Source organism: Salvelinus namaycush, chromosome 39 (assembly GCF_016432855.1).
Source record: "Salvelinus namaycush isolate Seneca chromosome 39, SaNama_1.0, whole genome shotgun sequence".
Lineage (NCBI taxonomy): Eukaryota > Metazoa > Chordata > Actinopteri > Salmoniformes > Salmonidae > Salvelinus > Salvelinus namaycush.
In genome coordinates this window covers 8,468,690-8,495,753 of record NC_052345.1, presented here as the reverse complement: position 1 = coordinate 8,495,753, position 27,064 = coordinate 8,468,690, and the positions used below count along the sequence as shown (strand labels likewise).

Here is a 27,064-nt window from a genome sequence, read left to right as displayed (position 1 = left end):
AGAGCTAGCTTCCCAATCCCCCTATATGCGTTGGCTGTGGTAGCCATGTTGGTTTAGTAGCCCAGTGATAGTTTTGTTGTTTTGACTAAAAGGGATGGCTGCTGGCCTTCCCCTCACCCTGCCTGGCTTTGCATTGCTGGGTTGCAACATACATATAGCACATAATTAATGAGACTGGGTTGTTGTTTGGTTGTCTGGACAGCAGCAGTGCACATGTCACTGGCCGGGCCCTCCCTGTGTTTCCTGCAAGACTCCAATACACACAGAGGGAGAAACTCACAACCCTCACACCGTATCCAGTCGTCTCATTCGTCTATGTCTAAGCCCCTCTGCCTACCCTCCTGCCTATGCCTGTTTTCATCTCTCCCAGGGAGAGAGGGAGAGAGACAGGGATTGGAGGACGGAGGGAGAAGGGGAGTGTCCAAAGGAGAGGGAGGGGGAGGAGGGAAACGAGAGTTGCGAGGCAAAGGACTGGTCACATGACCAACAGCCAGAGCTCTGTTTACAAACCAATGAGAGAGAGAGAGAGAGAGAGAGAGAGAGAGAGGAGAGAGACCCTTGTATTGAATTGAGAGAGGCAGAGGCAGAAATATAGGAACAGCAGCAGCAGCAATAGCAGAAGCAGCAGAGGAGGATCGAGGCAGATTTCTAGACCACCATTATGGATTGAGACGGAGAGGGAACCCGGCCACCATGACCAGGTCAGCTGGAGGTGGGAGACTGTCTTTGTCTCAACATTTTTCTCAATCGAAGCAGCAGATGGTTAGAGGGAGAGTAGGAACTTCCTCCTAAATACACACATACACACATACATACACACTAGCAAAATATCCCAGCTAGAAGACTGTTCTTTGTGTTTTGGGGGAATCATGTTTTTCCTGCTGTGAAGAGTACGCTCTACCCCCCTAGTAGATCAGGGCACTGAAGGAGTAGAGGAAGAGGAGGAGAAGAGAGGGCAGACAGAGGGGATAAGGCTTGTGAAAATCCCTCTGTTCAGAAGGATTTGGAGGGGGACAAAGCAGGGACTAATAGCCCCCACACTGGAATAAGAGCAGGGACTGTCGTTTGGAATGGTTTTCTGTCACTGTGATGAACTGGACAGTTGTTGTTTATTGCAATTTATGGGGCTGTTTTTCTCCTGAATGCAAGTTGTTTTGATTGGGAGGAAAGGAAATGTGTGTTGTTTTGCTCAGTGTTGAGAGCAGATTTCACCACTTCAACAGTGGACATTGACATGAGGTAAGAGCCATGTGACTAAACTGATTTCTTCGTCTCTCTCTGACAGTCATCACAAGGACGTCATCGTCAATGTTGAGAGAGGAGAAGGAGCACACACGAGGACTGCAGCACTCCCAATCCCACATCTCCCAATCCTAACCCTCGGGAGCTAATCCAGATTTGGGAATGTCGCGCATGGATTGCTGAGTGGACAAAACCGCACAGCCAGAATCTTAACAATCTTCTTCTCGGAATTCTGATCATCTTCAGGGTTTTGCTTTTGGACGATCCACCACAACCTCAAACCACCCCAGCGACTCGTTTGTCTTCTTTTAGCCCCAGTTTAGAGACTGATTTTGGGCTTCCGGGCGTCGGGGTAACCTGGTAGTTTGGCCCTCACACAGGTCCAGCCTTCTCCTGACAGGGCCTGGATTTACTGCTGCAGTCCTGGGAGTCAGATTTCATGCAACCATTCCAATGGTGTAACGGTAAGTGTTTTTCCTCAACCTTCTGCCAAGTCAATGTAATGCAGTCCGTAGCTTACACAGCCTGTGTGTTCCACTATAACTCTCCCCTCTCCCTTGAACTCTTTACTGACTGCTAACAGGGTTTCTGTAATTGATATGCTTGAGAAATGACGAAATTGAATGTGGGTTCAGTTGGGTTTTGTCGAAAGGGTGAAACGGCACTCAAACTAATTCAATTTTCCAGGGTCATGTTTAGTTAGTTATATATAGGCTACATAGCAACCATCATGTAACTGTAACTAACGGTACTACTAGAGGTTGTTCAGCTATTCAATACCTAGCCGGTCTCTGCATATGGTCCATTCTACATCTGAGAAAATAAACTGTCTATGTAACCATGTTTCAATTCTAAGACCCCCCCTACTCCCATTCCCCCCTCCCTTTACCCCAATGTCAAATTAATGACCCCATACCCCCCACTGTGCTCAAGCTGTACCCCTTCTATCACTCCAAATTAAGTGACACGGCCATGGCCGTTAAAACAGACTGGCAAAGAGAGGGGGGTAAGGTGGCATCTCGTCCGTGGTGAGGCAAATTCACAAGAACAGAACACATGGGGCATATGGGTGGAAGTGGTGCTTCCTGGTTACCATTGTCTTGCCAAATGGTGCCTCAGTCCCTAGAGTGTTGTGTGTCTGTTCATGAAAAGGCTAGCTAAAGCTCCCAACCAACCCCCACCCATGACACACACACACAACCCACAGGCCAGCCACCTAGTCTGTGAAGGGGAGTCTGTGGAACAGATGGCGTACCGACGGAAGTGGAGCCACCGTACTCCATGTTGGTTTAGTTCACTGCCAATTACGTGCCTCGGCTCCAGTCAGAGCAGAGCAATACAGAGCAGTATGGGTGGGATGGGAGCCAAATACCAGGCATTCACTTCCCCCTCCCTCCCCACCAAATATTGACCTTGTCGTTTGAATTGTCAATACAAGGCTTACTAGGCTTTCTATCATGCAGCCCTAGATAGTAAAACACATGTCGGTGGCTCTTGTGTCCTACATGGAGGATATAATGGAGATGTATTGTCTAAGGGAGGAATACCATACATTAAGCAATGCAGTTATAACAAGAGCCCTATGTTTATATTGAAATATATTAGTCCATATATAAATATGTCTCTAGTTATAACGCCTACATGAGAAGTGAATCAGCGAGAGAATCTGTGTTTTAGTGTCTCTCTCCTGTTTAAAAGGTGTGTAAACAAGAAGCTGTGAGCCATTTGCATGTGGGAATATGTCCCCGGCTCCTCTGTCTTGAGAGGGGAAAACATATTAGTATTTATAACACTTTCATTATATGGTAAGTGAGGTAAGCTGTGACATGTTTTCGTTCAAGTCCCTCTATTGTTTTGACAACCTCTTTCATGACAACAAGCTGTGTGCAAATATTGTTCTTCTTCTCAGGATGCCTGTGGTTTAGGTCTCCAGCACTTTGAGACCTGTACTGTGGACTTAGCAAGATGGATACCACTTACCACCTGCCACTCAATGTCTACGTGATAGTGCTGGGCATCGGCCTGTTCGTCTTCATGCTCAGCCTCATCTTCTGCTGCTACCTCTTCAGGTATGTAGGGTCATCACTAGCTGGAACAGCCACAAAGTGATAAACCCTGCCTATTTCTACAATTTAACATCTGAATTTAAACCTAACCCTAACATTAACCACACTGCTAACCTTATGTCTAACCCTAACCTTAAATTAAGACCAAAAAGCTCATTTTTGTGCTCGTTAATTTTGACAATATAGTGAATTTTGACTTTGTGGCTGTGCCACCTATTGGAAACCGTAGGGGGAAGGACCCAAACAAAGATGGTTGCTGGCTGGTTGCCATTGCAATCAGGATATTAACATGTAGACTTATCCACATGGAGGCTTCGCTTATTATGCTTCAAGAGCCTTTATTTAATTACGTATTATCATATTATAGGCCTATGATATTATTTATATACAGTACAAGTCAAAAGTTTGGACACACCTACTCATTCCAGGATTTTTCTTTATTTTGACTATTTTCTACATTGTAGAATAATAGTGAAGACATCAAAACTATGAAATAACACATATGGAATCATGTAGTAACCAAAAGTGTTAAACAAATCAAAATATATTTTATATGTGAGATTCTTCAAAGTAGCCACCCTTTGCGTTGATGAGACATTTTAAAGTGATGCTACAGAGGTTTTGTATAATTGTGCCAAATTGTGTACTACGTCATCCATTTCGTGTACGTTATCGCCCCCCCAAATAAGAAACGTTATGAATTCCAATTCACACAATATGTTTCAAATTTGTAAATCAAATCAAAGTTTATTTGTCAACTTAAGTGCTGAAGTTCCCGGACTCCATCTTTAAACACGGCCATTTTGTATTTGTCTCTTTGTAGGTTGAAACAGCAAGGGACGAGGGAGCAGTTCAGCTACAATGAGGTAGGCCTATCACTACACCAGCACATGTAGCACTGGGGTCTGACCCGGGTTCAACTACTACTACAGTATGTCTGTTGTCGTCAGCGTGTTTTGAAACACAACGCCCACTACTCTTTATAGTTAACCTTCATTACGTCAACCCTGGATTTGTATCAATACCGGTGTGTGTATCAAGTAGGTTATAGCTCACTCTAACACATGTACAAACTGCTTTTTTGATTTTTCGTTCTCAATAGGTGGTTCTTAAAGGGGCAGGCAAGAAGCTGAGCCTTCTAGGAGTAAGTCGTGTTATTCTGTGTGACGTTTCTATTTCAATGCAGATTGTTTGGAAAATAATGTAACATTTTCTGAACCATTTCTGTGTGGCTCGTGTTAGCTACTTGGGAAACCCCCGCGGCGATGCTATGCCTTTGATTTAACCTGGTGTTGTGTTTGAACTCAGATGATGTATTTAACTTCGAGCTAAGGGCGGGTTGACTCAATCATTGTTCTTGTAAATGTGAACACACACTAACACACATTTTTCTTCTTGCCCTTAAAGCAAACGTGTGCAGTATGTTTGGAAGAGTTTCGGACCAGAGATGAGCTAGCCGTGTGTCCGTGTTCACACGCATTTCACAAGAAGTGAGTTAACCATCAGGCTCTCCTTATAGACAAGAGCTTACAAAACGTCAACACATCTGTGGTCATAATGACACTCAACAGGCAGCTGAAACTAACATGATTACATCATAAATCCTTCTGGTTCCAGCCTCCCTTCCTTGAAGTTAACATCCTTGTCAGATCAATGATTAGCTCACGGAAGAAAGGAAAAGAAAAAGGAATGAAGGACAGACAGAATAAATGAAGGATGCTATCTCTATAATATTTGAACAGGTTATGCACTTTTTTTTTAAATATATTTAAAAAAAAACCATTTTATCCCCTTTTCTCCCCAATTTTCGTGGTATCCAATCGCTAGTAATTACTATCTTGTCTCATCGCTACAACTCCCGTACGGGCTCGGGAGAGACGAAGGTCGAAAGCCATGCGTCCTCCGAAGCACAACCCAACCAAGCCGCACTGCTTCTTAACACAGCGCGCCTCCAACCCGGAAGCCAGCCGCACCAATGTGTCGGAGGAAACACCGTGCACCTGGCACCCTTGGTTAGCGCGCACTGCACCCGGCCCGCCACAGGAGTCGCTGGAGCGAGATGAGACAAGGATATCCCTACCGGCCAAACCCTCCCTAACCCGGACGACGCTAGGCCAATTGTGCGTCGCCCACGGACCTCCCGGTCGCGGCCGGCTGCGACAGAGCCTGGGCGCGAACCCAGAGACTCTGGTGGCGCAGCTAGCACTGCGATGCAGTGCCCTAGACCACTGCGCCACCCGGGAGGCCCCAGGTTATGCACTTTTGAGGAAATCTCAGTCTATTTTGTGTGTCCCATCCAGGTGCCTGCTGAAGTGGCTGGAGATCCGTAGCGTGTGCCCCATGTGTAATAAGCCCATCCTCAGGCTCCACCCAGACCCCACACAGGGAACTGAGGGGCCCCAGGACCCAGAGGAGGTGTGAAGGACCCACAGGGGCCACCACGACCGCCATACGCACCTGTACACATTTACACGGAATTGATGGTCATTTTATGGACATCACACAGAGTCGATTGTATTCTTAAAGTGGCTTCCATGGTGTTAGTCTTTGACTGAGCATTAATCAATATGGTTGGGGGTTTGGCTACTGTATATGGATGTTGATTACACCCGTCCAGGCCTTTCAGATCGTCAAGAAAGTCAACGATGACCGAGGGGCAGGGCGCAAGAGAGTGTTTCAGGATCGGGCCCTACTAGTTTAGCAATGGAACCTAAAAACAAAATGATAACTCTAACCTTGAGGGATGTGGTGTTTGGAATTTGGCCATACTAGCATGCCAATGGGGCTTCCTGCAAGAAATGAAGGATAGGGTAGGGGATCGGGTGCAGCAGGTCAGTTTGGGATTGCGCCCTCCTAGCTTAGCAGTGGAGCTTCATAAAGCTGCTGTCTATCCTCCCCTTTAGATCAGTGAGAATGAGTGAAGGCTACACGGACACTCCTGACCCGAATATTCATTTTGCAGGTCAGCAGTGTACTAATAGTATCTCCGGTGAGAATGAGAGGAAAGTGACATAGGAACGGGAGCCACTTTAGAATACCGAGTTCTCCCCCAGTCATTGGACGATGCCTGGTACAACACTGCCAGAAACAGCCAATCACAAAACGACACGTCAGGCATTCTGAGAAGGTCATTGGTCGAGTATCAGGATTGATGTAAATGGATACCTCTCATACCTCAGGGGTGTTACAATACAAGCCAGCACAAACATGCCATTCAATACCATGTGCCACACACAGAACATGTCCAATACTGCCAACTCCAACCTAGGTAACACTATACTGAGGGAGTCAAAACATTGGTCACGTTCCAGGCCGACTACATTGGTCATGCTGCACACAGCAACAAATGGTTCTGCGCCACGTCATCGACTGAGCATATGCGGTTAGCTGACATGTTAAACACTTATCCAGGCGTGGAGATCCGGCAAGCGACTGCAATGTAGTCGGTCTGGAATGCAGCCAATGAGATCTGGCAAGTGACTGCAAAGTAGTTGGTCTGGAACGCGGCCAAAGGCTGGAATCACAAAACCAGTCCAATACCAACATCACAGCAGCTCTCTGATGTACAGAACTATATATCCAGGAGTGTGTCTGAAATGGCACCCTATTCCTTACACAGAACCCTATGCAGGTCCTGGTCAAAAGTAGTGTACTATATAGGGAATAGGGTGCCATTTCGGACACAAACCAGGTCCATAACCTCGAAGACTGATAGACAGCTAGTCTTGCCTGTATGTATGTACGTAACGTTGTGACCCCCCCATCTTGTAATTTTGTATCGTTTGTTGCTTTTAAATAAAATATGTATCCTCTTTGTGGTGCATCTTCTGTAAATGAGTAGTAGATGGTATATCAGACATGTTCAGGTTATTTACTGTCATTTATTTGATTACAAAATGATAGTCATTCTATTCAGTCAGGTCAGCGTGCTTTTTCATCCATACATACATACACAAAAAAGTCCATTTAGTTTAAATTATGCTATTTATGCAAAATGGGTTAAAACGACCAGGTAGAATGACCTCCCACATTTCCAAGTCCATATCATGTGTGACATGTCACCATTTGAAAGCTCTCAAGCAATTAACAAATGTCTTCTCTGAATATCCAACAGCAGGGTGTGTATCTGTGTGGCTACATCTGTGTGTGTGTGTCGAGGCTGTTATGACACTCAGGTCAGGCTTCCCCTTGAGCTCCTTGCCAATTTGCTTCTTTTCCCACAGTTGCACAACAGCTGTTGGAAAATCCCCAAAATATGACGTGTGTGTGTGTCTCTCTATCTGGCGGCCTCTGTCCCTTTAGACTCCACGTACTCCAGAGCCTTCTCCTTGACAGCCTGGATGCTCTCTGGCGTGCCGTTCTTCTTCTCATACTCCAGGTAACGCTTGAAGAAGAACTTGATCCTCTTCACCGCCACACTCAGGTGGATCACACGGTCAAACACAGCCCTGAACACAGGAAACAGGATGTTAGACCAGGTCACATGACAGGAAACACCTTGCTACCAATGACAGTGCATTCAGAAATTATTCAGACCCCTTGACTTTTTCCACATTTTATTACGTTACAGCCGCATTCTAAAATGAAATAAAAATACCTCAATCTACACACAATACACCATAATGACAATGTTTGCAAATTTATAAAATAAAAAATGAAATATCACATAAGTATTCAGACTCTTTACTCAGTACTTTGTTGAAGCACCTTTGGCAGCGATTACAGCCTCGAGTCTTCTTGAGTATGACACTACAAGCTTGGCACACCTTTATTTGGGGAGTTTCTCCCATTCTTCTCTGAAGATCCTCTCAAGCTCTGTCAGGTTGGATGGGGAGCGTCACTGCAAAGCTATTTTCAGGTCTCTCCAGAGATGTTCGATCGGGCACAAGTCCGGGCTCTGGCTGGGCCACTCAAGGACATTCAGAGACTTGTCCCGAAGCCAATCCTGTGTTGTCTTGGCTGTGTGCTTAGGGTCGTTGTCCTGTTGGAAGGTGAACCTTTGCCCCAGTCTGAGGTCCTGAGCGCTCTGGAGCAGGTTTTCATCAAGGATCTCTCTGTACTTTGCTCCGTTCATCTTTCCCTCGATCCTGACTAGTGTCCCAGTCCCTGCCGCTGAAAAACATCCCCACAGCATGATGCTGACACCACCGTGCTTCACCGTAGGGATGGCACCAGGTTTCCTGCAGACATCCCGCTTGGCATTCAGGCCAAAGAGTTCAGTCTTGGTTTCATCAGACCAGAGAATCTTGTTTCTCATGGTCTGAGAATCACTTAGGTGCCTTTTGGCAAACTCCAAGCGGGCCATCATGTGCCTTTTACCTTCAAGGCTGCATAAATGTTTTGGTACCCTTCTCCAGATCTGTGCCTCGACACAATCCTGTCTCGGAGTTCCACGGACAATTCCTTTGACCTCATGGCTTGGTTTTTGCTCTGACATACACTGGCAACTGTGGGACCTTATATAGACAGGTGTGAGCCTTTCCAAATCATGTCCAATCAATTGAATTTACCACAGGTGGACTCCAATCAAGTTGTATAAACATATCAAGGATGATCAATGGAAACAGGATGCACCTGAGCTCAATTTCGAGTGTCATAGCAAAGGGTCTGAATAATTATGTAAATAAGCTATTTCTGTTTTTTAGTTTGAATAAACGTGCAAAAAATATTTCCTAGACTAAAGTTGATCATATTTAATATTCAAATATTACATGTTTTCATAAATGAAATATTACCGGGTTAGCCTGGTCCCAGATGTGTTGGTGCTTTATTGCCAACTCCTATGGTCATTGTCACACCAAACAAACCTGGGATCAGGCTATTCCAACGTCATTTCGTAAACAAAACAAAACCAGTGAGGTGCCGTCGGGCTCACTCACCGGACTTCCTTCTGGGAGCCGTGTTTGACCATGAGGTCTATGAAGACGGACCACAGGTCGGTGCGTTTGGGGTAGCTGGTCAGGATCCTGTCCAACATGGTCTTTCCTCGCTCTACGTCTCCGTAGCGGAACTCCAGCTGGGCAAACTTCGCTATCAGATCCACATCTGAAGAGGAGGACGACGGAGAAGGTGGAAGGTTAACATGGAGATACTGTACGTAAGGTGTTAGTACCTTTTTGTCATAGAGTCAAAAACGTACTAACTAAGAGCTGTCAACCTGGACAAATGACCTGGTGAGTAGATCTGTTGAAAGATAAACGGACTGAGTAGAATCAGGACAGGAAAGATTGGCGTAAGCAATACAGCCAAAATTCCACAAGATGGCGCTATTGCCATCTTCTTTATATCAATCCAACCCAGTGTCCAATATGAGCTAGAGGTCGAATAGGGAATGTGTTGAGGTATGGGGCTCCCAAAAGGTGTGTATGGGGCTCCCAAAAGGTGTGTATGATTCCTAAAGGTGATAACAGGGGCCTTACTGTCTTTGTTAGGCAGGCTCTTGATGGCCCTCTGTAGCAGGGCGCTGGCCGCGTCACTCTGACCCTGCTGAAGCAGGAAGGTCCCGTAGCTCAGCCACACAGCCTTCTCCTGACGGAACCGCTTCACCATGGTCTTGTACAGACCTTCCGCCTCCTACACACACAGATACGCACAATTGATGAGAACCTACTCCAAACCGTACCAGTAAAAACAGTGAGCTAGCAGGACCATTCAACAGAAGAAAACATACAAGCTCAGAAAAAAACTCCAAATACAACATCTAATGTGCTCTAATACGACACGAGTAAATACGTGAAGTATATCACTTTTTTCAGTGAGGAATGTTAGCCATTTTAATGAATGTTTGTGAGCCCTGGCAGTAAGCTACCTTAGTCTTCTGACACTTGGCGTAGATGTCAGCCAGCTGCTGGTAGACGGGCATGGGTTCACAATACTGCACGGCTCGCTCAAACACCTTCTGAAGACTCTCCTCTGTCCCATACAGGTTCTCAAGGTTCAACAGAGCCACCCACACATTCAGCTTCTCCTGCTCTTCTCTGAGGGAGAACACACACGTGTTATAGAATGCATACGTTATACACCCTTTCCTTCCTTCACTCTTTTTTTGGTGATACATTTTTGTAAGAATTATTTGATGACAGACAGGATACAGACATTACACAATCAACACTAGGGCTTTTAATTTTGTGTACTTTTTTTAAAGGCGGTATGATGTTATTTTATGTATTTGAATAATAAAAGTTCTAAATGTGCTTTATGAGTAGTGCGCTACCTTAGGGTGGCAACACATACATCCTAAGTGATTTCAAATGGGTCTTTCTACATTCTGATTGTTTAATACTGTTCAATTCAACCAAAATATTTGTCTATATTTTTCTACATTTCTGTATTTCCTGCACTAATTTGAGATCATTTCCATACTGCCACGTAGGGCTGCACGATACGGGCAAACAATCTAGGCCTTATTTTGAACCAAATGTTGCAACTGCGATTTGACTTGCAATTCAGAGCAAAACACTTGGGTGGACTGTTGGAATCATGGAAATACAATGATTATTCTAATTCTATAGTTAGAATATAATAGTGGGCACTTTGAATAGTGTTGTTTGACATGACAATGAATGAAAATGCCAGGGAGGAGTTATTGTGACAGGGTAGGAACCAAAGTGTTGACAAGTGTCTCCTTGGGGACCCTATAATCTTTGGCTACATTGAATGTTTTCTTTAAACTACTTAATTTAGCTAACATATTCATGCTTAGCGTATTCCTCTCTGATTTAGAAGATACTGTTGATACTGAAGATACACGTATTATCAGGCTGTATAGCTGATTACGTTTGCTCTGACTCAGGACATGTATTAGCTAGCTAGCCAGCTAACTAGGGATTAGCATTAGCGGCAAATAAGATTAAGGCCCAACTTGCTAAGAAAAGACAAACTAGCTGTTTGCAGATGTAAGAAACAAAAACGAATAGTGTAATTATAGAACGCTAGTGGATTTATATTAAGAAGCAAAGTGAAAACAGCATCATTGTCATCAACATTGTTGCATTCGACCATGTAGAGACTGAGCACAAGTGTCTCGTGGTCGAGAAACAACAAATGCGCTCCTTGAGTGACAGGGGGCGGGGCTCGGTCCGTGGAAACGGTCATGGAGCGAGAGAGAGAGCAGAGAGATGACCCAAGTAGCGAAGTAAACTATAAAAATGGACATTACACACAGGGTATCACATTTAACAAACCAAACATTCAAATACCGTTTTAGAAGGTCAAGTTAAAAAAACAAACCGGTCCGTGCATCAATACCGGTACATCATAAAATACGGTACACTGCCCAGCCCTAATCAACACATTCATATCCCCCCACGCCAACCCACCCACAGGACCAGCTTTCTTCTTCGCGTTGTCCGCCCCCCAGCCTAGCTGCGCTGGTAGAATCCCCCCCAGTAGGACTGAGGGTTGCCAGAGCAACAGTGGGGCTGGGCGGGGCAGGTAGACTGCTCTCACACACCAATGACTCAAGCACCTCCAACTGTACAGCCAGAAAGCTGCTGAGGGCCTCCAGGCTGGAGCTGCAGCACTCAGAGAGCGACGACAGCACCGGCACAGGAGAACCCTCCAGAAGTGGATCTAAGGAGCGCGTTATGAACACACACACCTGTCCCCACCCCACCACTAACCTGAAGGAGATAGTCTTCAGAGCCCTCTCAGCCACCGCTCTAGCCTGTTCTATCTGTGTGGCCTGCAGGTGGAAGGCCATGAATTGCAGCCAGAGCAGAGAGCTGTTAGGGGAGCCTAGTAGCAGGCGCTCAAAGCTAGCCGCCGTCTGGGGTCGCAGGCCTGGGTCCATCAGCTCCGTCTCCAGCTTGGTCAGGGCCTTCTCAGCCTCCCGCTTCTCCACCTCCTGCTCATGGTGAGACTTCTTCTGGGGCTGGGTGGACGAGGGGGATGAAAGCAAGGAAAGAAGAAAAGAAAAAAGGAAAGAAAGAAAGGATTTAGAGGAGAGTGGCAGTTAGAGAGAGAGATAGAGAAAGGTCATACAATACCAGTACTATAAATAATCCAAGCGAGAGGTCAAACGTACACCTCCATGAACATTTGAGGCTGTACAGCCATTCTAACCCTCATAGCAAATGCAACGCAAACATTCCTTTACTAAGTGATTTCCTTTAGTAGGTGCCACTCATAGTACAACCCCAGCATTACTCCTTACCTTGGTATTCACCTCGTTGTCCTCCCCCCCCAGGGCAGCGGATGCTGGTTTCAGGCCGCTCAGCGCTACATCCCAGGAGAACCCTCCGGTCACCTGCAGTCTGGCTGGCTGCACTGGGACGGGCTTCTCTACCTCCAACTTATTTTCCTCCTCTTCTTCTCTGAAGTACACCTCCACTCCGCTGTCGCTGTCCTCCCCTTTACCCTTCTTCCCCTTCTTCGTCTTCTTCGTCTTCTTCGAAACATTTTCTGCAGTTCCCTGCGTTAAGACAGAAGATAAGTGATTATATGGATTAGACATTCCAGTCCCCAGTCAAACTGCTAGGGCAATCCAAGTTATACAGTGATCAGTGCTTCCTCTATTCTGTGTAGTAGTATTAGTATCAGTGACATCATGGAAGAGGACAGGTTTCCTTTTAAAATAGCTTATTATCTAAATTGTATTACATGTATATATTTTTTTATTAAAAGCACTCACACATCTCAGTTATCTTGTTGCAGGTGTCCTATCACTTTGTTTATTCAAACTAAAAAGGACTAAAAGGACTAGCTTGTATTTCACCCTCAGTGGGGTCACTAGAAACCAGAACCATCTGGTTTTCAGGGATACAGCATCTCCAACGTAGCTTCCTCTACCTCTGAAAACTGGATGTGGTGACCCTGCTCAGGCGTTTCTTTTTGACGCCTGCTACGTTAGATGACCTTGTATTAAGAAAAGAGGGACAAATAGACACCTGTTTGCTCTCCGACTCTGTGCGTTTCCTCTTCTTGGTGGCGTCACGCTTCTCCTTGGCCTCTCCTGTCAGGCGCAGGTGCAGCCCCAGGGATTCTGGGAGCACGTCTGGTTTCCCAGTGTCCTCTTGGAGCAGAGACAGATCCACCAGACCGTTTTCTTTGTCGATGCTGAGAGGAACAACACATTCGTGTTAAAAACCAAAATGTAGAAACCTAAAAACTCCTACACATTGGTGCTCTTGTTTGCTCCATAATAACCCTGTGGGTCACAGACATGTTCAATAAAACAAATACATCTAGGTTATTACCCCAAAATATGACTAACAACTTCCTTGTTTTATGGAACACCCCTATTCTAGAATGAGATGGTCAGGAAGGGCCGACCTATTCCCCTAGCAGTGGTGGTGGGGTTGTACCAAATTATTGTAGGGGGGTCTTACCTGAGGATCTTGGTGGTGAGCAGTGTGGCCTGTGGTACTTTCTTGGCATAGTCTTCGTGGCTAGCCACAAAGTACTTAGTGGCCTTCTGGAACTGGGCTCTGCCCTTTACGGATCTAGACAAACTGTCAAAAACAAAAAGCATTTTCAATTAGCTATATTACCATAGCAACAGCTTTTCTACATTGTGTTTTCATAATCTTAATCGATCTTCAGGAAAAAGCGGCATGATGATTTCATATCTTCCCAGACCATTGTACATGTATACTAAAGGGACTGTGAATCTGAGCTATATTGTCTAAGCATAATACAGAAGTAATGAATACCTTACATGTATTTTTTTGTCACAGTTTCATATCTTTCCAGGACATTGTAAAGGTATGTCACTTTTTAAATAAAAGGGTTGGTTTCTATAAAGGGATAATGGACTGAGTTACCTAACAAAGACTCCATGTGCATTGACAGTCCTCATATAGCCTCTGACGATCTGCCCCTCTGACAGGTCTTCTAGAGACACAATCTCGGGGTCCTTGACTACCGAGGCCTTCTCTGGGTCCGTCCTGAAAGATAATTCATTTAGAAAATGCCCTTTTCCACTGCTCAAAGCGCCTAACATAGATATATGATGATAGTTAGAATGGACCAGTGGAATAGAGGAGAAGAATGAAGAGAGAGACGTTTATAGGGTTGAATAGGGTGTCGTTATCACTTTGAGAGTCATTTCCTAACACACTTGAACTCTTTAATTCATTTTGTCCATGAAAACCAAGTCAGAGGGAATCATACCTCGAAGAGCGGAGGGACAACTGCCATTTGCCATTCGCCTCTCCTACAATGCAGCACCTAGAGAGAGAGCACAAAAACATTAACACATTACTTAGTATAACCTTGAAATAACTTGAATTACATAAATAAAAGACCAGCTTTAGAAAGTTAACACTCCAAAACCATTTTAACTTGACTAACTTTTAGACTGGTCCAGTTAGCCTTTAACCCAGGTTTAAAGTGAGCCACTGACCTGACCAGCTGGCCCTTGCTGTACCGCTCCAGAGGTTTTCGCTTATATTTGTCGGCCAGGTCCTCCATGGCAACCGTTCCCATGGCGCTGAATGGCAGCTTCACCAGCAGACCCAGGTTGGGATCTAGCTTCTGCACCAACCCCATGATTACATGGCCCTTCTCCAACTTGTGTACACCTGACAGTGATTGACAACCAACGCTACGAGTGAGTAAATGCAACCACAACATAGCGAGAGAGCTGTATATGGCGAGTTGACATGTCTGTATTGACGGTTCAAAGTTGGTTATGCGCTGATATTTCTGGATTGGTGGTTAGAAGGGCCTATTTTCAATGTACTGATGTTTAGAAGGCTCTATGTAATATTCTATGTAATATTGGTGGTTGGAAGGGTCTTATATTTACAGTATTGATGGTTAGAAGAGGGCTGTGCTTCTTGTATTTATTTTGTGCTCTTACCATTGAGAGACAATGAGAGGCGTGAGGGCTTGGAGGAGCTGACTGTCACCACCTTAGCACTGACCGCCTGGCCCAGCTTGAACAGCTTCTCTGGGTGTTTGGCATCCTGAATAATTAAAATGAAAAATGATTTCAGTGAACCTATTAGGGTGAACACAGATCCATACGGTATGAGGGACATCTGAGGGATGACACCATCTTCATTTGACAGTTTTACAAAAATGTCTTGAGGTTTGAGGGAAATCCCCATAGAAGGAATGAGAAAAACATTGAGTTAAGTGTATATAAAACATACTTCAGGGTCAGAGGTCATGGCCAGTTGTTCAACAGTTCCAGTTACTGACGGACCAGTAGTCACTTCTAGACACTTCCTCTTTGGAAAGTACTGAGAAAGAAATACACATTTAACACAACTAGTACTACTAAACATGTTTCACACATTCTGTATAACAAGTCACTTAACTTCAATTTCCGTTTGTTCAAACTCACCTTTGACACAAAGCAAATGACGTCGTCTCCGACCTGATAACGCTTCAGCTTCTCTTTGGTCTTGACAGGCTTAACATCTGCGTCTTCTTTCAGGTTCCTGTGACCAGAGGGGGAAAGATGATCTAACAAGAAAGCAAAAAGGCACTATAATAACAGAATACGTTCTTCTAAATGTTCAGAACATTTACCTGGGAAGAAGTGTGAGTTCAGGCATGGAGTAAGTGAAGTTGCGATGGGAGAACGGCAAGAACCTAAAAAAAAGAAAGACAATATATATTTGCAACTCTAAAATAACGCAGATATTTCAAACAGAATACCTGTAATTCAGAAATATCCTTCAAATGATCGAACTATATAACAAAATGTGGCTACTTAAATCTGTTAATATATTGTTATCCTTACCTGTGACTGTTGCCCTCCCGTCCTCCGATGACCCGGGCTGTGACCTCACTTCCTATCTTGAGGAGGGACGTGGGGAATGTTCCCACGCACACCACTTCCTGTATCTCGGACACGTGCACGCACCCCGTGCTCCCGTCCTCTAGCGTCACCAGCACACACGTAGGCTTCACTTTCTTCACCTTCCCCTTGACCACGTCGCCGTAGCGATACGTGCCCTTCGACCCCTTGGAGTCGGAGATTAATCTCTTGCGTTCGGTCGGGGCGAGTTCCCAGGACACTAGGGGGAGCCCTTCTAGTTCCTCGCAGCTGGATTTGGTGACGGTGACCGTCAGGGTTTTACCGGCGGTCAGTTTCTCAGAGTCGAAGCGGAAAGTTTCGTTGGGGTGATTGGTGGTTTGGATGACAGTCAGTTGGGCCGTGTCGCCCAATGAGATGACGGCAAAGTCGCGGTCGACGTGATGCACAGTGGCAGTGTGTGTGGACCCTGCCTCCACCTATAAGGACACAGGTTATGAACTATCAAGATTTGAAGGCTTTTCAAAGTGGAAAAGATTGTTTAGTCCATAATGGTGCAGGGAGTTTCAACTTGAGGGATAATACAGATCTATTGCGTTGAATGTTTTCAAAAGATGTTTTACCAAATTAACCACTATTGACTTTTCAGCCACCCAACCACTCATAAAGAAGCTTCACGTAGTCACAAGGCAGTGTTCCAAACACACTATATAGGAACTAGGGTGTCACTTGCGATGCAACCTTGTACCCACCTCTTGCCTCTTGCCGGTCAGTTTCGTCAAGAGGGACACGTAGACTTGAGAGGTCACGAGGTCAACGTGGAGGATTACCGGCATGCACTTCTGTCCCGTCGCCAACTTACCTGAAACATTACACACATTTAGTTTACATTATAACTATGATGTAACAGTCAAAACATTCCCCATGTGTCACACTCAAAAGATTCCTCATGTTGTGTCTGGTAGAAGGATAAACAAAGCTCTATTATTGGGTTCATCGCGATGACTAAGGTGTAACAGTCAAAAGATTCCCCATATTATGTCTGGTAGAAGTTCCACTGGGTACAGGGTCAATTCCATGTAAATTCAGTCAATGCAGGAGTTACAATTGTAATTTCAATGAACTTCCTGAATTGAAAGGGGATTGAGCCCAAATCTGATTGGACATATAGTGAATACTCACCCGGCGCATGGTCCTTGGTGGCCAGTACGGTGGCTGCGCTGAGTTCGTCTGACTTGAAGGTGACACTCCCATCCTCCCTCACCTCGTCTACGCTCATCTTCATCTTCTGGCCTATGGTCACCGCAGACAGCTGCTGGAGTAGGTCAGAGTCACCTGTCAGAGACAGAGGGAGGAGAGAGGAGGAACAAGAGAAAAGAGAGAGTTAAAGCTAACTCTTAGCATAATAATTTGGATCAATTTACATTTATTGGAATAGCATTTTTGAACCTACTAGGAAAAGGGAACTTAGTAAACATAAGAAAACTAATAGTTCCTAGAACAGTTGACAACAACGTTACAACTCAACACACCTCTGTTGGCCATCATCTCCATCACGGCCTTCCTCTCCTGCAGGCCTCGGATCAGCCTGGCCTGGCCGTCTCTCTCAGGGGAGGTGACCTCTGACACCTTGAGACTGACCAGGAACCTGTGCTTCTCCTCGTCCAAGTTGGTCACCCTGGCAACCACCGTATGGCCCAGCTGGAAGTGAGCCGCCGTGTCGCTGACGAACTTGTCACTTATGGCCTAGAGGAGAAAGAGTACGTCAATATAAATTATTCTATACTAATGGCTTTTAGACAATGTTATTGATGATTTGAAGGAGCTGCAAAAATTCTACAAAGAGACGAATCCTGAAAAATATTCTGCTCCGATTGGGTTTCTTTGGTCCACCATATGGTTGAGCTTCAGATCCTTATGGATCTTTGACAGGGTGATTATACCTTTTCAACAAACTGCATAATATATTCTTAGCTAACACCCATTGACCCCTACTAACTCCCATTGACCCCTACTAACACCCATTGACCCCTACTAACTCTTAGTACATTCCAATTTATTCCCACTAACTCCAATTGACTGTGGCTAACTCCCACTAGTAACTCCTTCCCTACTAACTCACCGCTTTAGGGGCCAGGCCAACCAGGCCATAGGGGAACTCCACAAACACTCCGTAGGGCATGATGTTCTTGACCCAGCCAATCAGCTGCACCCCAACTGTGATGTCAGAGAACTCCTTAGCCACCACACCCCCCTCCTCCAGGAATGACTTCACAGTGGGCTTTTTAGTCAGGGTCTTGAGACAGGCAGAGTTAAGGGAAAGGTACTGTGTAGTCGTAGTACAGTAAAAAGTGGTTAGGATGTCCTTTAGTAAGAGGTAGTCGTTTCCTTGGTATCGCCACTACATTCTAAACACAACCACGGCAGCCAACCGCAATGGTGAGACGAACACAACATTCAGCCACACTGATGAGCGTTCTGTTATGTTTTGGGCTATGTGTCTGAAATCAATGTGTGAAGGTAAGTGAGCGATCTGAAGTTGAAAAGGATACAATATTCTGTTTGTTCTTGCTGAGGCAGACAATGTTGGAGATGATGTCACCCTCTTGCAGCCCCTCCCACAGCAGTAGGCAGTTGGACACGTGGTCGGAGAGGTGCATCATGGGTAGCAAGGCGGTGGTCTCCTCTGGCAGAATGGACACCTCCAGACCGGTAAGGACTTTACTCACCACCTTAACCTCCACTTTCTAAAACAATAAAAAAGACAAAAAAACAGAATGCAAAGATCAGTTTAGACTCCAAGCCAACAACGGAGATTAACCTAACACGTTTAACAACTGTATAGAACATGCAACTATATAAAAGAGAGACCATCTTTTTTTTTTTTTTTTTTTACAAATTCAGAAATGATTATATGTGTTAACAATATGAAAGGACGTGCTGCCATTTTCTTACCTTCCCAACCTCAAAGTCAAACTTGGGTTTAGGCGGTCCCTCAGTGTCTCCTCCTGCCACTGCCTTGAAGGAAAGAAGGAGCTTCTCCTTCTCCACGTCACAGTTCAGCACTTTAGCCTTCACCACCTGGATAGAACAGAGGACCACGGTAGCCGTTAAGACTGCGTTTAGAAAGGCAGCCCAATTCGGATATTCTTTCCACTAATTGGTATTTTGACAATTAACATCAGACCTTTTCACATCAGATCTTTTTCAGATGTGACTGGTCAAAAGTCCAATTAGTGAAAAAAAGATCAGAATTGAGCCGTCTGTCTAAACTAAGACTTCCCTGTTGTGATACAGAAGTTTAACACAGAACCTTTTCTGACAAGGCAAACTGATGGAAGAACCGTTCAGTTCAGTTAGAGACAGTTATTGAACTTGGACATAAAACTATCAGTAGGCTACTTCAAAAGTTATTCAAGAGGACAATTAGCCTATATCGCAAGTAGAACACAGAAAAACAACAACAAATCTACAACGCATAAGAATTATCAAGATACAGAAAAGTTCCAGGCAGCCATTTTGTTTCCCCTCACCTGTCCGACGTAGAACATGTTCTCAGGAACTATCACCGGCTCCGTGCTGAGCTCGTTGGGGGGCACTAGCCCCTTGACTTTGCCGTAGAAACAGACGATGCATCCAAAGTCCTTGACACAGACGATGAACCCGTGGGAGACGCGACCGCGGCGGGCATCTTCGTAGGTCAGGAACAGGGGGAGGGAGGAATCTACCAGGGCCCTCTTCCTGGTTAGGGTCAGCTTCTTCTCCTGCGGGTACACCGACAACACCTGAGACAGAGGGATGGAGGGAAACCGTTTTAAACTAAGAGATTAAACAGCAAACCAGACAAGCAAGCACAGAGTACGTTAAAACCTCTTAAGGATCTCTACAGAACGGTGTTCCACCCGCGGGACGGTTGAGCTAATGTGCGCTAATGCGATTAGCATGAGGTTGTAAGTAACAAGACAATTTCCCAGGACATAGACATATCTGATATTGGCAGAAAGCTTAAATTCTTGTTAATCTAACTGCACTGTCCAATTTACAGTAGCTAATACAGAAAGAACACCATACTATTGTTTGAGGAGCGTGCACAGCTATGAACTTGAAAAGTTATTAATAAACAAATTAGGCACATTTGGACAGTATTGACACAAGATTTTGAACAGAAATACAATGTTTCATTGGATCAATCTAAAACTTTGCACATACACTGCTGCCACCTAGTGGCCAAAATCTAAATTGCGCCTGGGCTGGAAAGACGATGGTACAAAAAAAGATCTAAGGTGTTATATTCTCCTACATTAATTTCACATTTCCACAAACTTATAAGTGTTTCCTTTCAAATGGTATCAAGAATATGCATATCCTTGCTTCAGGTCCTGAGCTACAGGCCGTTAGATTTGGGTATGTCATTTTAGGCGAAAAAAAGGGTCAGATCCTTATAAGACACCTTTTCATCTACTTATTAGGTATATTAACCTACACCTAATATTTGCTAAAGAGAATTATGAGTAGGTGTTTATTTCATCAATGTTCCCCAAGGTTAAAGGTCACCACAGTTGACTCTTTCTAAAGGTGAGAGGTTACACAGTACTGACCCGGCACTTGATGGTCATGCCCACTGTGTACTTCTTCTCGGGGTTCTTGAGGATGATGTCAGAGAGGTGTGTCCGTGGAACCAGGCCTCTGATGTAGTCTGTCACCTTCACCATCATGCCATGGCTCTGGAGGGATGTCACCGTGCCCTGGGAGAGAGGGCGGACAAACTGGGTTAAAACACACGCCACTAGGAATGCACAATTCCCGGATGGAAGGTTCCTGGAATCAGGAGCAAATCATCCAGAATCTCCCAAACTGGATTTCTAGCTTTAATGGGCTAATGTAGTATATTTTTTTGAAGATCTTTCAGAGGTGTTGTGCGAGAGAGAGACAAACTAAAAATATAAAATATCTTACCTGAACAATCTGTCCAGGTTGGATGTCATGGTATCTTCTGAAGAACGGGGCATTAATGATGCTCCTATAGGAGAGACAGCAAGGTTACAAGCTGGAACAAACATACGTCCTTTACAAGCTGGAACAAACATACGTCCTTTACAAGCTGGAACAAACATACGTCCTTTCCAGATGTATTGAATGGAATTGAAAACGTCACACACATTTGCAACAGGGCTTTCACGCACACACACTATTCAAAGTCGGGTTCGTGACCCCTAGTGGGGTTGCTTGAGAATTGTAGTGGGGTCACCCCAAACAGACAATTAAGAATACAGATTATTGTATGGGACAATATACAAACGTTTGAGAAAGATAACTTGAAAAATACTATTTTATTGAATTGATGTATTTATTGGTTCTCCTAATTTTGATAGAAAATATTGAATTGAAGGTTAAGTGTTGATGTAAACCATTAGATTTGGGGTGGGGGGGGGGGGGGGGGGGGGGGGGGTCGCCAGAAATTCTGGCCAAGAAAATGAAATGAAAACATTTAAATACCACTGCACTATATGATGTCCATCCACACACGTCCATCCACACACACACACACACCACACTTACTGACGCAGGCTGACCAGGTGCACCTGCTCCATGGGGCTGAAGTCCATGATCCTACAGGTGTGTTCAGGCTTGGCCATGACACGGTTCAGGTTGAACACCTCCTTGGGCTCCTTCATGTGGTTCCTCTGGAGACGGGAGAAACGGACAGATCAAATCAAACCACTGCCACTAGGCCAGTCACAGACCACATTAGTCCACTTTCACTGGGCCAGGTCAAAACAGCCATGGGTTTGAGGTTTTGCATTGTTTTTAATGTTGGTTTGTCACATGATCCAAGGGGCATGGGCTCACCATCATGTTCTCACCATAGCCGATGAACTTCCTCATCCAAAACCGTCGCAATATTCTCTACAACATTGTCTTTGTCCTATAGTGGCTAATCCTTAGCATTTTGGCAGTAGTAAGGTGCTCTACCAGGTCTACAAAGAGGGCCTTGGCTATAGTTAGTATGGTACACCAACAATATGGTCTACCAACAATAGGAAGTAACATGTACGAAGACCCGAGTTGGTACTTAAACTCACAAGACGTAACGCAAGTATGGTCTAACAACACGGACTCACATGTACAAACACCACAGTCTGGTCAGGCAGCTCCAGCATGGCTCCAGACAGGTGATGGAGAGCGGTCATCTTGCAGCCATGCGTCACCTCCCCTATCCTCTCAGTGGCCACCAGGTCCACGTCGCCCCCTGGCTGCAGCAGGTGGCTGCGCAGGGACAGGCCCACCAGCCGGGTGGACGGCTCCACATAAAGGACGCAGGCCTTCACCTGGGAGAGAAAGGGGCAAGAGGTCAAAGGTCAATAAAGGTAAACTGAATGTAATGTCTAAACTAGATTACAGTCATAATTGGCCAATTTGAAATTCTCACGAATTGCTTGTTTTTGTTTTGTTATTTGAGGTAGAAATATGTACAACACTTGCATGTACGATTACTGTTGAAAAACTCGCTTTCATACGATGCAAAGTCCGACATTCTATACCATTCGGTCTCATCCAACTGTGCGACAGACTGATTGGCAATAGCCTAATAGACTGTAAATTCTTACATTGTCTCCCTCCCTGAATGTAGAGGCCTGTTCTGGTTCCAGGTGCATAAAGTCCACCAGGCCGGTGAAGGAAGAGAGGAACTCCAGAATCAGACCGTGTAGGGTCACCTAGAACCACAGGGTCAACCACAATCAAACAGAACATCAACAGATTATTGACTTTAAAAAGAGACCTCTCAGATATACCAAATTGCAAGTTCTCTAGTTGCTATCAATATTACAAAAGGTTTATACGTCAAGCAACAAGAGACATTTGCCAACAATACTAAGCCACGAAACAGTGTAATTAATTGTTCCTTTATAATCATAGGTGTAAGCCAACACTTCTCTGTGCTTAGACTACTAATATGTATAAGACTGTTGTTAGAATACAGTATTCAGTCACTGTACTTTTTTGATCTGGGCCTTGACCAGTAGGCCAGGCAGCAGGTTGGTAAGGGTCCAGCCGTGCTCTGTGTCTGCAACGGCCTGAGCCACCGCCGTGGGGCTGATGGACAGACGGACCACACGCCCATCGTTCTTCACCTCCTCCAACAGAGAAGTCACATACTGGCCCAACTTCAGCTCTGCAACACCAGGGTTGTTGTGTTCATTAGGCATCAAACGGAAGAAAACAGAAAGGGGCTACCGGGACTTGTCCCATAAGAAATTCTCATTTATATTTTCCGTTGCAAAACGTTTAAAAACTTTTTCAATTGCGAGCCACAATGAACATGACCCAGAAAAGTCACATTCAACAGTTAATAACACATTACTAATTTTGACGTCTACAGAGTACATTGAAGAAATGTATCAGACTTCTGAAGAAACTAACAGTGTGACATTGAATGGAATGTGTATTACATTTGATGTGAAAGGGGACTCTTTAGATACCTTTAGGACTATTCGTTTTGTCTTTGGCTGCCTGCTTGGGCAGGAAGGCCTTGGTTCCCTTGATGCCGAGGTCAACCAGGTAGCCGTGATCCTCAATACTCTCCACACAACCACTCAGGATCTGAAACAAAAAACGTGACACATCAGTCGAAGCCTAAAACATGACCTCAAATCATAAACAGGATATCACAACTTTCTTTATTTTTCTAGCTCATCTTAGACAAATGTCTCTGTCTTCAACTGAAGACACACTGCTCTGGGGAACTGAACCCAGAGACACAAAACGTGACCCTGACTCAGTGACCCCCCCCCCGAGACAGACTGTGCCCCGTTCCGTCTCATCATCGTATCATCACGGAAGAGGATATCACGTGCCCAGATCCTGTTTTTAATTTGTACTATATCACGTATACTGTAGATGTTAACTCACCAAGCCAGCCTTCAGAGAGCCAGTACTCAAGCCCTTGTTGACCTCTTTGGGGTTGATTGACAGCTGAATGCTGACTGATCCTCCTTTGGCAGTGTCCAACCTGGCTACCACACACCTGACCAGCATGCCCGGGGAGAAGAGACTGGGGAGAGAGAAGATCTCCTGGAGCGAAAGAGCAAAGTGGATCCATTAGGATGTGTTGTTCACACCTCATTCGTACAGTATCAGGCATTTTCTTCTGAACTCCGTGAGGTCGGGAGCCCCCGATACACAAAGCAAAATAATAATAATACATTTTTTGAACTCAGAACACAGTTCTTCTAAATATTGTGTAATATGAGAATAAGACCTCTCAGGCCGTGTGTAGACTAGTTAATTACGGTTTTTGTATTCTGATCAAGGAGTTTTGATCATGCATCTACACTACATTTAAATATGTCTACAGTGTCCACAGTGTCCGGATTCCCTTTCCCACGCTATATTCAAATGTCAGTAAGCATTCTGCAAATGGTGGCATAGGCAAAGATGATAATAGCACAAGAACTTGATGGCAGTAGCAAAATAATGTAACTATTCAACTAGCCCCTGTAGCTAGCCAGCCAGCTCAGAAAGCTAAAGGGGTTAGCATAACCATCTCTGTAACTCTAGCCAAACAAAATGTGTTTTTCAAAATATTAGCCAGCTGGATTGCATTTATGAAGCCAGCAAACACGTTCCTCACACACTAAGAACGTGTTTCCCCCACAACAGTATAATGAAAAGATGGCTCTCGCTCCCAAAAAACAAGTTTCTAAAGACTTCAGTAGCCTGATAGCGTTCAGACTCAGGAGAAATCTGCACACAATGCGTCCCTGAGGTGATCAGCCTTATATGAAACCAATGCGACTTTTGTGCGCCTAGAACTGTCTTTTCAGTGATTATCGTATTCTGATAGCAGAAATAGCATCTATGTGTCAAGTGTAGACATGCCCTTAGAACTGCCTTATTAGACATCTCAAAAACAAGTGCATAGCCTTTTACCTATACAAGACAGAACAATCCCCTCAGTAGGAGTTACATTAAATGTGTTACCTCTGAAGAAGCAGAGTCCAGGTGGTCACTCAGTATCTTGGTGTACGAGTCCGAGATATTGGAAATGTTCAGGTATCCCAAAAGGCCGCTGGGCAGGTTAATCGTCACCTCAAAATCTGCCACCTCCTTCACACAGCCCAGCAGTAGGGTACCCACCTTCAGGCTCTGGGGGTAAAAAAACAAACAGAATTGTGTTCATTAGTAATCAAACAGAAGAAAATGTACTGAAACATAGAGGGACTCCCTGGACTTGTCCAATAAGAAACACTTTTTTTACCCCTTTCCGTTACACAACCTTTAAAAAAAAAATGCAACGTTGTGCCCTTATGAGCATGACCCAGGTTCAGAGCACATTCAAAGGGTGTGCAAAGGAAATGAGATGGCAGAGAAATTTAAAATGTTAAAAAGTATGTTGTTGATTGAACTTACTTTTAACTGTAGGATATCTACAGAGGTTGTTGTATTGAGCTTCAGAGCCTCCTCTTTGCTCGTCTTTTGCCTCTTAGCTTTCTTCAAGGCATCCTCTTTCTGTCCCTTCCTTTTCTTGGATTCTTCTGGTTTATGTGTCTGACAGAGTCAACCACAAAAGTATCTTCACTGACAGACAGAATACTGTTTGAGATGCACATTTGAGCTTAGCTCTGGTCCAGGGTGTCAGTCGGTTGCACTGTCGCCAGTGTCAGTCGGCTGCACTGTCGCGAACGAATCTCTGGACCAGAGCTAATTTGAGCTAAAACCACAATAAGGTTCGTATATCACATTGATGATTGACAAGACTCGTTATTTTTTTTACCTCGAACAGATTGTCCACTTCTGTATGCCTTCTCACAGGTTCTGCTTTACTTTCAGTGGTCTGCTTGGTTTTACCTCCACGAGGGAAGTCCTCCTCCGTTGATGCCATGGTTGTTTACTGATTTGAAGGTCTACAGAGACAAATTACACGGTGAATGTTATCAATCAGAGAGGAAAGGGGGCGACAAGGGTTCTTTTAGAACACATGTCAGTGGTGGAAAAAGCACCCAATTTTCATACTTGAGTAAAAGTAAAGATACCTTTAAAGAAATTGACTCAAGTAAAAGTTAGTCACACTGTAAAATACGACTTGAGTAAAAGTCTAAAAGTATTGGGTGTTAAATGTACTTAAGTATCAAAATTAGAAGTATAAATCATTTAAAATTGCTTATATTAGGCAAATCAGACGACACAATGTTCTTGTTTTTATTAGGATAGCCATGAGCACAGTTCAACACTCAGACATAATTTACAAACGAAGCATTTGTGTTTAGGGAGTCATCCCTACTGCCTCAGATCTGGCATACCAGGGATGTTCTCTTGATAAGTGAATTGGACAATTGTCCTGTCTTGCTAAGCATTCAAAATGTAATTTCTACTTTTGGGTGTCAGGGAAAATGTATGGAGTAAAACGTACATTATTTTCTTTAGAAATGTAGTCAAAAATATGAATACTAAAGTAAAGTACAGATACCCCAAAAAACGACTTAAGTAGTACTTAAAAGTATTTTTACACCACTGCACATGTCAAGCAATGTATGATTGTACAGTTTCACATATCGACTATTTCTAATACACCTATGATAAAGCTTTTGATTGTGAACACTTTGGCATTGCTACATGCACATTGAGTGTATTATTTACCTTCTGCTTCACAAAATATTTAGTTAGAATCTTGATGGCTTGCTAACTAGCTACATCCCAAAACATCAGCAGCATTGCTAACGTTAGCTAGTAAGCTACAGTCCGTTAGCATGCAAGCTATACAAACCAGACAATCGGTTAAAACAAAAAAATACAACAATCAATACGTGCCAACGTTTTCCTCGATTGTACATGTTTATACAAATTTAACATCCACCAGCAAACTCTACCTTTTTCTTTTAAATATCCAGTTCAGAAGTTGGTATGCAAGCTCACATGCGTGGATCAGAAGCACACCATGTTTTCAAACCGGAAACGGACTTCAGTGGGCGTTTCCACAATTGTCCATTCACGTCCATCTTTCGAGTGATTGACGTTTCAACAAACCTGTCATTGTCCAATTGTACTT

General features: G+C 44.4%; 2 protein-coding genes and 1 non-coding gene across 5 annotated transcripts; 1 reads left to right on the top strand and 2 right to left on the bottom strand.

The window, feature by feature from the left end:
- Positions 1–558: 558 nt before the first annotated feature.
- LOC120032510 (RING finger protein 122-like) lies at positions 559–7,122 on the top strand. Of its 3 annotated transcripts, none has more exons than XM_038978631.1 (7): positions 559–701; positions 1,286–1,706; positions 3,152–3,311; positions 4,132–4,174; positions 4,411–4,452; positions 4,716–4,798; positions 5,609–7,122. In XM_038978631.1, exons 3-7 carry the CDS (start codon positions 3,208–3,210, stop codon positions 5,727–5,729), a joined length of 393 nt encoding a protein of 130 aa, XP_038834559.1. In that variant the 5' UTR covers positions 559–701; positions 1,286–1,706; positions 3,152–3,207; the 3' UTR covers positions 5,730–7,122. The 3 variants fall into 3 exon arrangements, with proteins under 3 accessions (XP_038834559.1, XP_038834560.1, XP_038834561.1); XM_038978632.1 differs by having other exon boundaries at positions 559–712; XM_038978633.1 differs by lacking the exon at positions 4,411–4,452.
- Positions 7,123–7,169: 47 nt separating this feature from the next.
- LOC120032509 (protein RRP5 homolog) lies at positions 7,170–26,968 on the bottom strand. Its single transcript, XM_038978630.1, has 35 exons — positions 26,886–26,968; positions 25,793–25,922; positions 25,429–25,566; positions 25,000–25,164; positions 23,929–24,090; positions 23,499–23,619; positions 23,016–23,191; positions 22,626–22,733; positions 22,140–22,346; positions 21,577–21,701; positions 20,974–21,037; positions 20,616–20,762; positions 19,551–19,802; positions 18,973–19,098; positions 18,570–18,764; positions 18,140–18,313; positions 17,550–17,763; positions 17,200–17,352; positions 16,770–16,879; positions 16,003–16,496; positions 15,789–15,851; positions 15,601–15,697; positions 15,407–15,496; positions 15,112–15,217; positions 14,653–14,830; positions 14,421–14,477; positions 14,072–14,194; positions 13,637–13,759; positions 13,196–13,364; positions 12,463–12,720; positions 11,930–12,180; positions 10,117–10,285; positions 9,728–9,881; positions 9,188–9,353; positions 7,170–7,756 (listed from the first exon to the last, which is right to left on the bottom strand). The coding sequence occupies exons 2-35, from the start codon at positions 25,898–25,900 to the stop codon at positions 7,585–7,587; spliced, it is 5,415 nt and encodes a 1,804-aa protein (XP_038834558.1). The 5' UTR covers positions 25,901–25,922; positions 26,886–26,968; the 3' UTR covers positions 7,170–7,584.
- Positions 11,652–11,893, bottom strand: LOC120033085. Its single transcript, XR_005473921.1, has one exon. It is a non-coding gene; the product is annotated as a small nucleolar RNA SNORA53 (small nucleolar RNA).
- Positions 26,969–27,064: the final 96 nt, after the last annotated feature.

Bases quoted from the DNA above. Each gene is read 5' to 3' on its own strand.
- LOC120032509 (XM_038978630.1), bottom strand. From the start codon at position 25,900: ATGGCATCAACGGAGGAGGACTTCCCTCGTGGAGGTAAAACCAAGCAG. The intron at 16,880-17,199 runs GTGAGTATTCAC...GTAATGTTTCAG, and splicing joins CACCAAGGACCATGCGCCGG to GTAAGTTGGCGACGGGACAG. The intron at 12,181-12,462 runs GTAAGGAGTAAT...TCGTCCACCCAG, and splicing joins ACAACGAGGTGAATACCAAG to CCCCAGAAGAAGTCTCACCA.
- LOC120032510 (XM_038978631.1), top strand. From the start codon at position 3,208: ATGGATACCACTTACCACCTGCCACTCAATGTCTACGTGATAGTGCTG. The intron at 4,175-4,410 runs GTAGGCCTATCA...CGTTCTCAATAG, and splicing joins AGCAGTTCAGCTACAATGAG to GTGGTTCTTAAAGGGGCAGG. The intron at 4,453-4,715 runs GTAAGTCGTGTT...TTGCCCTTAAAG, and splicing joins AGAAGCTGAGCCTTCTAGGA to CAAACGTGTGCAGTATGTTT.